This window comes from Barbatula barbatula (genome assembly GCF_947034865.1).
Source record: "Barbatula barbatula genome assembly, chromosome: 23".
NCBI classification, from domain to species: domain Eukaryota; kingdom Metazoa; phylum Chordata; class Actinopteri; order Cypriniformes; family Nemacheilidae; genus Barbatula; species Barbatula barbatula.
Window position 1 is genome coordinate 6153839 of NC_136786.1, and position 12775 is coordinate 6166613.

Below are 12775 nucleotides of genomic sequence, written 5' to 3' on the forward strand. Positions count from 1 at the left end.
AACCGTGTGATCACTTTTTTGTGTGAATTCCATGCAAAGTCTTCGAATAAGCTCTTTTAATGTAGTAAGATTTGTATGTTTTTCTAAGGACATTTTTTTCTATACGGCAAATATAGATATTCAATAGAGGTTAATTTCATGACTTTTACGTCTCCGGTGATGAAAACGCAATATGACAGGGCAGTGTGTACCAGCAGAAAAACTTGACAGGGAATAGTTATTTTGCTCTCTCCAGGTTTTACTGCACATCCTTTATTGATTCGCATTAATGTCAATTAAGCAACCGTTATCTCACGTCACTGACCATTAACACTTACTAAACAAAGCAACAGAAGCAAAAACAAAACAGACACTTTGAGTATATATAGATATATATTCATTTATTTGATATTTAAACCGACTTAGTTGTAAATACAACTTCTGAATGAAAGGCACAGTAAAATCAGACACAGCTGATATAATACTCAACTGAAATATAATTACAGTACAAAAGCGGCTAAGAATCGCTCGCGTGCCCAAAGAGAGGCCATGTATCCGTTTAGCGGTGGGAATTAACAAGAGCAGGGGATCTTCAGCTGATAAACACTTATTGCTTTGACCATTCAGGGTCTGAAAGGCCAAACATCGAAATGAAAAGATTCAAATCTTAATTCATTTTATTAATTCGCTCCGGCAACATCAAGTTGAAAGCGATTAGCTGGCTTTCAAACTCCAGGCTCAATGGAGTGATGCTGTCAGTCAAGCGCTCGGATACTTTCATTATCTCACGCGCTCTCATTAGCATACTGATCTGATTGATTGGTCCACCAAGTGCAAAATCAAACCAGGGAAGAGAAAAAAACCAGCAGGCTGATGTCTCCAAGTTAAACGATCTTAAGTGTTAGAGACATTTCATTACATTTCCATTAATTCAATTGCAGAACTGTGAAATTTAAACGTTACGATGGATTTTAAAGACAAAGTTTGATTTTGGTCTGTGTGGATGCACCTTTCCAAGTCTGATACATCATTTATAGTTAATGGCCAATTAGACACCTGGGCCCGGCTCTGATTTAATAATGATGCATCATTTTGATCTATTTTGGACCTCTGTGGATTTCGCTTGATGATACAAACACAAACCTTTACCACTAGCATCAACGCATTGGCGTGGACGCTCTATGGGTGAATTGTTAGGTTGAACAGGCTCAGTTGTACAGAACAGCTCTGTTCCCTTAGTTCAGAGGTACATAAAAGCAGACTCTTTGGTATATGCAAAGCAATTCCAACTCATTTCCTCTCCAATCTGCTCTAATTATGTACAGATTTCCAAAATTACACCAAACTCTTTTTTACTGGAATGTAAGTGAGTCAATTATGCAGAAAACAGGCTCTTGTCAGTTGACATCCAGCAGAAAACAGGATGTTAACAATAACAGCATAACTGCTGCCTTTATTGCAAAATAAACCACGGAATAAAAACAATGAACCCAAGACTCTTCAATAATTTAACAATTCATGTAAGTGAAACGAAATGTACACATGACTAATGGTAGTAATGGACAATTGGTCTAAAACAATTAAGCTTAGTGATGAAAGACCTCCAAGTCCATCAGGGATCCCCGAACCCTGAAGATGTCATCAGACATTGATGGGCTGACGATCAGCCCTGACAGTCATGGACGGTCATTACCTAGCGCTGCCGCTTAGCTGGGTTAGATATTCACGCAGTTCTTTAGCTGCTTGGAAGCGGCCATACCGCTTTTTGGGGTTGGCGCACTCTTCCAACAGAGTTTCGAGCTGGCCGTCTTTGACAATGTCCGGCGGGGGGTCGTGAAGAAGTCCGCCGGAGCTGCCCCGCCACGTAGCGTATCGTGAGAGCAGGTTCTGGCAGATGGCGTAATAGTTATGGTCCACCGTCACCCGTGAACACAACGTGTCTTTAGAGAAGGAAAGACAGGCTTCCTTGTCACACTCCTCGAACTTGCTCTCGTACCAGACATCATAATTTTCCGGCTTATCTGCAAACACAATATCACAACCGTAAGAAACCAGCCGTGCAGGAAATATACCAAAAACTGTACTTCAGTTATTTGAAGTTGAATTAAATTTTTATTTTCAGTTAATAATTTCACTGCCTCAACTAAAACTTTAAATAAATAAAAATGTGAAATGTTTTCTCAGTTTTTCCAATTTTAATTGATTTCCATTAAAAAAAATCCTTTGTGGCCATTTTAATGATAAATAGTGCCACCTAAAAAAACATCACAATTTCGTGCTTTGTCTTGAGTAGAACGATTTCCTTATTTCGGGTGAGAATTTTTTTCTGCTTTTAATAAATCGTGATATTTGAACACACTCATACAGTTTGATCAAAATGAACATATCAGTTATTGAACCAAGAGAGCAATATATTACTTCATAGTAGCACAGAGGAAATTAACTGTCCAATTCTGGATTCAAGCTTGTTTCCTAATAGGACGACACAAATGAGCCTCTTTCTATTTACACAACCATGATCCATACAACCTTCATCTCCACAGTTATTTTTCAAAGACCTGACAACCAGATAACCAAATAAATAACATTTTCTATGATGAGAAACTCTTTAGAGACGCATTAATGATCAAATTGTTCAGAGTAAAAAAGCCCAGGAGATGCCAAACCATAATTACGTATGAGAAACTTAATGCACTCAATCCAAGTTTTTCCAACATCACATTCTGCCCCGGGCCCCAGACACATGCACGGAGTCAATCACAACTAAAGACCATTCTGTCCGTGTGGACAGAACCAAGGTGAACACAGAATCCATTTATAGAGAGTTACACATGTGACAAGCCTGTCACATATACCTGCTTTACTACTGACCGAGAAAAAAAACATTCCATTGAAAACTCACAACAGTGAATATTGTTGTGCTAATTCTCAAATTCATTACATAAGCCTCATATCAAATATCTAAGGAATGTGTACGTGTCAAGTCAAGTCAGCTTTATTTATATAGCGCTTTTTACAATTTTCATTGTTACAAAGCAGCTGTACAAGAAAAAAATGACTATAAGTAAAACATAAAAGGTTATGGAATTCAAAACACAGGTCAAATAACAGACACACAATAAATTCCTATATGCAGTGTTAATTAAATAAGACAACCAAATTCTAGCAGCCCCCCCGGCCAGGCAAAACAGTGCAAAACAGTATGCAAACGGTGGCGAGGAACCCAAAACTCCATTGGAGGAGAAAAAAAACCTCGGAGGGAAACCAGGCCTAACCAGGGGATTCCAGTTCCCCTCTGGCAAAAACTGCAGCCTCTGCACAAGCTCAACAGTGCTTGCACAACAAGGCGAAAATAAAAAAAATTAGATTTAAAATTATCATTAATAATCTAATAGTGGCTAAAGTTTTGTAGGGACGTCACTTCCTTCGTCCAGCATTTGTCAGGTCTAGGAATGGATTGCGCCCTGCCCGCTCCGCTCTTGTAACCTTGGAACAATGAGACAAGACTGGCTGAGAGTAGAGTACTGTTCTGCACTCTTTGATGCAACAAATGCATCAGTTGTTATTGGAAGTGTCCCTGGTTCCGGTTGATCTAACTAGTGCAGCCTAGATCTTTGAAATACATGTATTATGATAATCTAGTGTATGCAAGATTAAAAAGATGCGTCTTTAGTCTAGATTTAAACTGACAGAGTGTCCGCCTCCCGGACATTGCAGGGAAGACTGTTCCAAAGTTTAGGCGCTAGATAAGAAAAGGATCTGCCGCCTGCACTTGATTTTGAAATTCTAGGTATTACCAACTGACCTGACGCCTGAGAGCGTAGTTCACGTGATGGACTATAATACGTAAGAAGTTCTCTCAAGTAGTGAGGAGCTAAACCATGCAAGGCTTTATAGGTAATAAGCAAGATTTTAAAATTTATGCGATGCTTTATAGGTAACCAGTGCAAGGTTGACAAAACCGGCCTAATATGCTCATACTTTTTTGTACGTGTAAGAACTCGAGCTGCCGCATTTTGGACCAGTTGGAGTTTTTGTAATAGGCCTGCAGGGCAACCACCTAATAGTGCATTACAGTAATCTAGTCTTGATGTCATAAAGGCATGTATAAGCTTCTCCGCATCTGATGATGACAGCATATGACGTAATTTAGATATATTTTTAAGATGGAAAAACGCAATCTTACAGGTGTTGGCGACCTGGTTCTCAAATGACAGAGTACTATCGAATATAAAGCCAAGATTCTTAGCTGAAGATGAGGGTTTTATGGAACATCCATCAATAGTTAAGCAGTATTCTTGGTTGTTACGTAGGGCGGTTTTCGGTCCGATAAGTAACACTTCAGTTTTGTCCGAGTTCAGTAATAAAAAATTGCTACTCATCCACTTTTTTATATCGACAATGCATTCCACTATTCGATGGAATTGCTGTGTTTCATGAGGCTTCGAGGAAACATAAAGTTGCGTATCATCAGCATCAGCACGTGTGCATCTGTATCTTTGCGCATGAATGAACATTATGGTCTTTGTGAAGACGTCTGGTTTACACTGAGAACCCGGGTCTATTTAATATTCTTGATAATACCCGAGGAAATTAAAATTCAGCACCGTTTGTGTTTTGTAACTTTGTTTTAACTCTTAAAATTAGATGAAAGAAAACTGCGAGCTCAGTCAGCAGCAGCCGTCACCTTTCAGACTCGGAAATCAGCATAACTTTGGCAATCGGAGCTTAAGCAGTGACAATAGGCTCTTTTATTTAGAAGGCGGGACATATTCCACCATAGCGCACATTGCAACTTATCCCATTTCATGTTTATATTGATATAAATGAAGCGTCTTGTTATATCTTAAATTGTTGTTCAGACTCGTCTCAGAGCACATAGATAATGGTAAAGTAATGCTGCTTGATCAATCGGCAAGAAAGGAATAACATGGAGACCACATTAGTAATGAATTGCATCACAATCCGGTACGAGGGAGTAACGTTAGTAGGTAAGACGACAACTTTTATGTTTGCAACTTGTTTACTGACTTAACAGCAATTTGCTGAAGAATTTGTGCTGATCGTGTCCAGGGTCTCATTCCGGCCGGGTTCGGGTCTAACTTTCAAATAATAGTCGGGTCCGCATAGCACATTTATGGCATTTCTTGGGTCTTAATGGGTTCGGGTCAAACTTAAAAAATATTGGACGGGTCTGGGTCGGGTCGGTGTAGCACAATCACGGGTCCCTTCGGGGTTCGGGTCCACATTTTTGGACCCGTGAAGACCTCTAGTGTAAACTACGAAACCAAATTTGTCAAAATGGAGACATCATGCGCATGTGTAATAAACAGTTAAAGTTCAACGCCTTGTAAAAGAACAAAGTGACATCCCCAACTACTGCCGATCTTTTGACAACATTGTCATCTGCACGCAAAACTTCCATTGTTAGTATATTTTTGTTGTATAAATGTACCCTTAAATTAACTTCCAAGAAATATTCCTTACATTTTTATATTAAAACATGAAATGTCTTCATTCTTATTTAAATAAGGTCCTATAACAGATCCACAATTTCTATGAAAATTAGTTTTTTTCCAGTCTGTACATGCATCATTTTAGTCCGTGGTGTATTATGGGAAAACAAGACATTCAGCCATTGAAAGGGTGGAAGGAAACTACTTGATCATCTTTAGTAGGCCAAGGAGACGCATGTTATTGTGAGTCAGTGGAGCGGAGCGGCACGGCGCTGCAAATCTAAATTCATTCTAGTCCATGGCTCTTGCTGCATGGCTGAGTTAGATAAACATCCTGTATCCAAGATGTCTGCTCTCCAAAGCACTGCGGATAATTTCATTACGGACCTGCGGATCAATGTTGCTTTGTGCTCTTTAAACACTGCTGAACGTGCAGTCTACCTGACCAGCAACCTTTGTCCCATCATTTGTTCATCACAAAGGGCTTTTCTACCTTGTGCATAATGTAGTTTTTATGTCGAATTCTTAAAGTAATGCTAACTTGTCCACTGAAATGGAATACAATGTCCTTAAGCTTGCTGTAAAAACCAAGCCATCTTTAGTTTCCCTTAAAAACTGAGTTCAGCCCATTTAAATTCATCCCGCCGGAGCTATTTATCGTGTAAAGGGGACAACATCCCCTAAAAGGGTCTCTCCAAATTCAATGACAGACCTTCTTCTGTGAAGCTTTTGGCACAGCGACAAATAGCCATTGAAGAGGGAATGGACTGGCGTCATTTAGTCCTCACATGTGGGGGTCTCTTAGTCACCCCCTACACAAATACACGTAATCTATTTGCATTTTTAGGTACAAATCTTGAGCGCTGAACAGTGTCCTAACTAATATGAAAGATTCTAGTCTCAGAGAGAAAAACACGTCTGAATAAACTGTTTCCTCAATCGCGAGTGCAACTTTAAACAATGTTTGGGTGTGGGAGGAAAGGAGACATATGTGAAACCAATTCCGGTGGGTTTTCAGCACGATGCATATATAAACAGTGTTCACTTATTTATGGGCTTTTACCCAATTTAAGACACATGCATAAGTAATAAACAAATTAACTCATTGACCATAAATGAGATCAAATGGGGGAAGGAGCTCTTTTTTTATTCACTTACTTTGTTTAATCAGCCTCTTGTCGGCCACCACCACGTTCTCTGCATCCACAACGATGACCTTCCCGTCCCGCGGGCCCACGGCAAAGTTATCAAAACTGACGTCGAGCAGGTAGAGAGCAAAGTCAAAGTCATTGTTAGTGAGCTGTTCGGCAATGTCTATCAGTTGCTTGGCCAGATCTACTCTCTTCTCCCATGGTGCGTTGAAGAAACTCCAAAGCTCCTCACCAACATAGTTCACCGCCACCATCCGCCCACAAGCGCCCAGGTACTTTGCGAAAGGCCAGCCTTCATCGGATGGGAAACTCTGAGAAGCCAAAAAAAAAAATCACAAAGATGAAGGAGTTTATATTTAGCAACATTTAACGGTTTCCAAACCATTGACAAGCATCATTTATAAAACAGTGTGTTTTCACGGTAACAAACGGGTTCATCAGATTTACATTACATTTTTACATTTTACATTTTTATCCAAAGCGACTTACAAAGCGTTCGGGGTGCAAATAAGCGATTTGTCATACAAAGCAATAGTACAATCAAGTCAAGTCAAGTCAGCTTCATTTATATAGCGCTTTTTACAATTTTTCATTGTTACAAAGCAGCTGTACAAGAAAACATTGATTATAAGTAAAACAAAAGGTTATGGAAGTCAAAACACAGGTCAAATATCAGACACACAATAAATTCCTATATGCAGAGTTAATTAAATAAGACTATCAAATTCAAGCGGCCCCCCGGCCAGGCAAAACAGTGCAAAACAGTATGCAAACGGTGGCGAGGAACCCAAAACTCCATTGGAGGAGAAAAAAAACCTCAGAGGGAGACCAGGCCTAACCAGGGGATTCCAGTTCCCCTCTGGCAAAAACTGCTGCCTCTGCACAAGCTCGACAGTGCTTGCACAACAAGGCAAAATAAAAAACAAAGTTAGATTTAAAATTATCATTAATAATCTAATAGCGACTGAAGTTTAGTAGTCGCCACGTCCTTCGTCCAGCATTTGTCAGGTCTGGGAATGGATTGCGCCCTGACCGCTCCGGTAACCTTGGACTGCGTCCTGCCCGCTGTGGTAACCTTGGAACAATGAGACAAGACTGGCTGAGAGTAGAGTACTGTTCTGCACTCTTTGATGCAACAAATGCATCAGTTGTTATTGGAAGGGTCCCTGGTTCCGGTTGATCTAACTAGTGCAGCCTAGATCTTTGAAATATATATATTATGATACAATAGGTGCTAATACAAAGTTACTAGTTACTAGCTAGACCACTACCTGTTGAGAGAAGAGGGTTAGTGGTTTTTTTGGCCATTTGTCTGTCAAGTAGATGCACACGCCTGGCCCGTCGTTAACTTCCTTTGTTTGTTTGTTGATCGGTCTGGCTAGTGGCTAGTAATATAATTATTTAGGTTTTATTTTATATATATAAATATATATATGATTATATTATACTATATTCATATTTAATTGTATAAAAAGGTTATTTTTTTATAAAATGTTATTCAATGTCATTTTTTTTAAATAAACAATTTGTAGAAATGAGTTGCAAAATACTGCGCAAAATAACTGTGTCTTTGCTTCACATTGTCACGACATAAGGCAGAAAGGTTTAACTCATAAGCAGTACATGGATGCAAGCACTTTCAGACGTTTCAGTGTGGATGGGAAGCATTTGGGAAACGCTTGAAAACACTAGTATGGATGAAGAGCGTTTTGAAAACGAAAACTGTTTTCATATGAAACGCATTAGTGTAGAGAATATTAGATGTTTTTCTCTCCCTTTACAAAGTCAGGGAGAACCAGACTACTTACAGCATGTTAGAGGGAGAGGAAACGTGCTTTGTAGAGCTGTTTGTCCGTTTAGGCCTACTGTAAAAAAACATGGAGGCGCAAAATAGCGTATTCCATGTATGTAAACTCACTCTAACTTAGAATGAGCTATTTCTATCTACATATAATGCAAACGTAACAGTTTATTACGTAAAGTCTTTATACACCTGTAGTTTTGTTTATTCTATTGCATAGCCTACTTGTCAATAGATCCTCCTAAAATCCCATATTGGTCCTTTAACAAAATGCAACTTTTTTATGAAACTTATTCACATATTTCTTTTTTACACTTGACAATACTTCAATGTTTTTCAATTTCTTAAATATTTGCATATTTGTAAACAAAACTGTTCTGTAAAAACAATATGCTTGCTGGCAACCTGACTTTCAGAAATGTGTGAAAAATGATGATATTAGCTGTCGATCACATGAAATGCACGGTTTTCTACACATGACACATGAGGCGAAAAGTTCCTGACCACAAAGCGCAAATATGAAACTAAAGTAAACCCGATGTGGAAGCAAAACAGACAACTGATACTGGCCAAGTTAAAGAAATAACAGTAAATTGGAGAAAGGGGGAGTTATGAATGGTGTTAGTCTGACAGCGGTCCAAACAGAGAAGTAAAAGTTTGTTGATGAATGCTAAGCGAATGGGTAGGAGGTATACTTCAAGAGGCAAACATACAACATCAATCGAATGCAAGTCAGCAGATTATGGAATGCGGTGCTTTTGTTGTCCGAGTCACATCTGGGCAAAAAAATGGTGGATCTGAGGGAGGCATCTGATAGTTGTGACTTTCTCGGTGAGCCTCTTCAGACACACAAATGAGGCGAGTAAAGCAGCTGTACCCAAGTATCTGGGTTGGTCTCTCAGGGCTTTGTGTGGTGGGTATGTCTCATTATGGCTTCTCTTTCCATTTCATCTACTGCTGTGTGGAAGAGCAAAGGCAATTAGACATGAAAGAGTACAAATTAAAGCTAAATAAAAGGAAAACCAAACACATTTTCTATGTGGAGCACACGGCCTGCTTTAGTCAACGGGAGCATCACTCTGTTTTAATGTTTTATATATGAAACGTACAAACCTTCGTCTTGTTTTTGATGGGACCGCATGGCTGATATTCCGCAATAATGTTACCCGTGTTATTTCTCAGAGCTGCTCAAATTGCTCACACAAGCTTCATTGATATTGACAGACCGCACCGCGCACTCGAAAAGGCATACAACTGCAATCCAATTCCCTTTTATTTCACAGTTGGAGAAATCTAATAGTCTAGTTTAATCTGCCTCAGAATCTGATTAAAGTTTAATGGAGAATCTCATTAATATTTCACTATACACATATTATTTAAAAACACACAATCAGTACGAAAAATGGCTCAGTCCTTTCTTTACAGCGCTAGAAAGGGTGAACAACACCTTTTGTGCAGTATGTAGAGAGTACACAAGTATGCACATTTTCTGTATGCAGTAAAATATTTAGCAAAAATGCACATTATCCAACCCCAGTGCACTACATAGTGTATACTAGGTGTATGTAATAATCGACGCATTAGGCAAATCTTTTTTTAGAATTAGCCACTTCATAAAACCGTTCCAAACTCTTGTTTCAACTTTACAGTGTCTTAAATATAATAATTACTAATAATCTACAATCTCTTTCATTTATTCACTGAACCACCGAGCTACACCGCCAATCAGATGTTGTTTCATATTTAAATGTTAGTTAAATGTCAATTTTGACCGATAAGATTTCACGACGAACATAGTAGCCTGGTGTCACTTATCAGAAATGAAGTGATCAAAGAAACGTTCAATCGTTGTAATAGAAAACTACTATTAAGGGGTTGAGGTTACGAATTGCAACCAATGGCTCACTCCATCCCCCTCTCCCTTTCGAAGTACTACGTTGGCTGACACAGGGCTAAGATGTCGTCACGTTTTCAGTTCTTTCCCAAATGAGATGACGTATTTATTAGGGCTGTGCGATTTGGGAAAATATCAATTTTATTTTTTTTGGACAGACATTGCGATTTTAAATTAAGACAAGCTTCAGCTCAATATTGTCAATAGTGTGAAGCACAGTATGGGTATAGTTACCCTGCTGAAATAAAACAATAAAAAACATTTTAGAAATTCTAATTATTTCCATTAAAACCATTAAAAAATTATCTTTGAAGTGTGTTTTGGGCACAAAATTCAACTCTCATTATAACCCTTAAATCCATAAAGTTTTCTATTGTGTAAGTGAATTATTATTATTATTATTATTATTAGTACATAGTTACATATACATTTGTTCATTTTTAAGTATTGGGATTTTAAAAACAATTAGAAAATGTGTCGAATGTTCATTTCATCCAAGAGAAATGAGCAAAACCGTTATATAGAATTTACAATTGTTTGAAATGCGGAGCCAAGCGTGAGTTGACAGAGGGTGCGCGCGTGTCAAGTTTCGTCCATATTGCCAGATGCGCTTGTGGAGACTTGCCGTCCAAATGGCATGTCCAGGAGACGTGCCGCACAGGGCAGATATGCGTGAGTATGACACAGGCTGGGTGTGCGCGTCAAGTTTTAACAGATCTTCAGCGAGGCGCGCAGTCTTCTGAATGCCACTCGAAGCAGAACGGACGAGTTTCATATTTTTCACATCGTGTCCACGTTGCAGCAGCTTGTGATTTGCAAATCGCATCGTCTCACACTATTAATAGTTCAGCCCTAGTATCTGTAGAGCAGTTTGTCCGTTTAGAACTACTATTGAAACAACACTTTGAATTCCTTGTAACGGGACCTGCAGTGTATGTAGATATTCATTCATTATGTAAGGTTCCTGTAGCTCGGTGGTAAGAGTGTGGTTCTAACAACACCAAGGTCGTGGGTTCGATCCCAGAGGATTGCACATACTTAGCATTGTCCTATAAATTTGTTGCTATGCAAGTCGCTTCGGATAAAAGCGTCTGCCAAATGCGTAAATGCATTACAAATTTTATAGTATGCAGTATACAATGCATTATATGCAATGTCTATTTTTGCATTTCAAAACACCCACTCTTGTGACCCACAAACAAATAAAATGCACTATTAAGGTGCACTCACAGTGTTCACATTAACAATTTCTTCCTCGCTCTCTTTGTAATCTGTCAGTCCTCCTCCCTAATTTTCTTTTATCTGCAGTGTGCATGCAGCTGCTATATGGCTTTGATGTCGCATTTAAGCCTCTGACACCTTATCTGAGGCTTCTAAAAAGGTACAGATTAGAGCCTGACCGCTTTATCGGTTTTCCTATATGAGCATGTCGCAGATATATCACATCGACGTATATGCTGCAGATATGCCACCGATGTAAACATTTTTATAGCACACTTGATAAAATGCTTTTAGATGGTGTAATTACTTAGTTTGTCCAGAAGAGTGCACTTCATTGTTTGCTACTGGGGACTCTCCGCATACACGGAAACACAACATCAAATTTGCCGGCGGAAGTCCTTAGTTTTGTTTATTCATGAAAAATGTGCAATGCACAATGTTCTCGCTCTGTTATGTGATCCACCAAAACACATTTCCCATTTAATGCAAGTTTAATATAACATTTACACCGTCCTTTAAAAATGCCATCACTTCGGTCTCATCAGTATATTTTGTCAGTTCTAGGTTTATTGTCACTGGCGATACACGGTGTCCACCCGCCAACTAGGGGTGTGCATGAATATTAGAAAATTTGAATATTCGATCTTGCAATAGTTATTCAAAAAATAAAATCGCTATTCGAATTTAGCGAAAATATTCATTAGGGCTTCATTAGGGCTCTAACAGTGATGCTTAACTCATGTTCAAGTCGTTCAATCTGGCCAAAACAAATGTAAATTCCATTCAACCTGATTGCTTGTTTCGTTAACTATGGTCATTTCACTTAGTTAATATTACACTTCTACTTGTTTTTAAAATCCAAAATATTACACAATGGTGTAAAACACTACTGTATGTGATGTAGGGCTGTGTATTGGCAAGGGCCTCACGATACGATACATATCACGATAGATGGGTCCCGATACAATATATCACAATACATTCGATACGATACAAACGTTCGATATATTGCAATAATTTGTTTTAAATAAATACAAATTAAGAGTGAGCTAAAAATACATGTTGGTGTGTACAATCTATGGTATGCTGGTATGTTCATCACATTATAGTGATAACTCTGCAGACACAAACGATTCCATTCAATTTTATTAACAAAGCTATTTATAAGAGGTATTTGTCATCTTGCTTACACAGTGTTACTGAACAGCGAACATATAATGTTTAAAGTGCATATTTAGTCATTAAACATTTAAATGCAAATGCCACAAAAAAC

At 38.6% G+C, this 12775-nt stretch overlaps 1 protein-coding gene across 1 annotated transcript in view; it reads right to left on the reverse strand.

Moving 5' to 3' along the window:
• Positions 1 to 224: 224 nt before the first annotated feature.
• The window catches only part of dipk2ab (divergent protein kinase domain 2Ab), a 41185-nt gene continuing 28634 nt past the window's right edge, over positions 225 to 12775 (reverse strand). Inside the window, exons 3-4 of the mRNA XM_079487535.1 lie at positions 6594 to 6897; positions 225 to 2000 (exon numbers count right to left, since the gene is read on the reverse strand). Of these exons, the coding sequence (XP_079343661.1) occupies positions 1669 to 2000; positions 6594 to 6897 (636 nt within the window). The 3' untranslated portion in view covers positions 225 to 1668. The remainder of the gene's footprint in view (positions 2001 to 6593; positions 6898 to 12775) is intronic.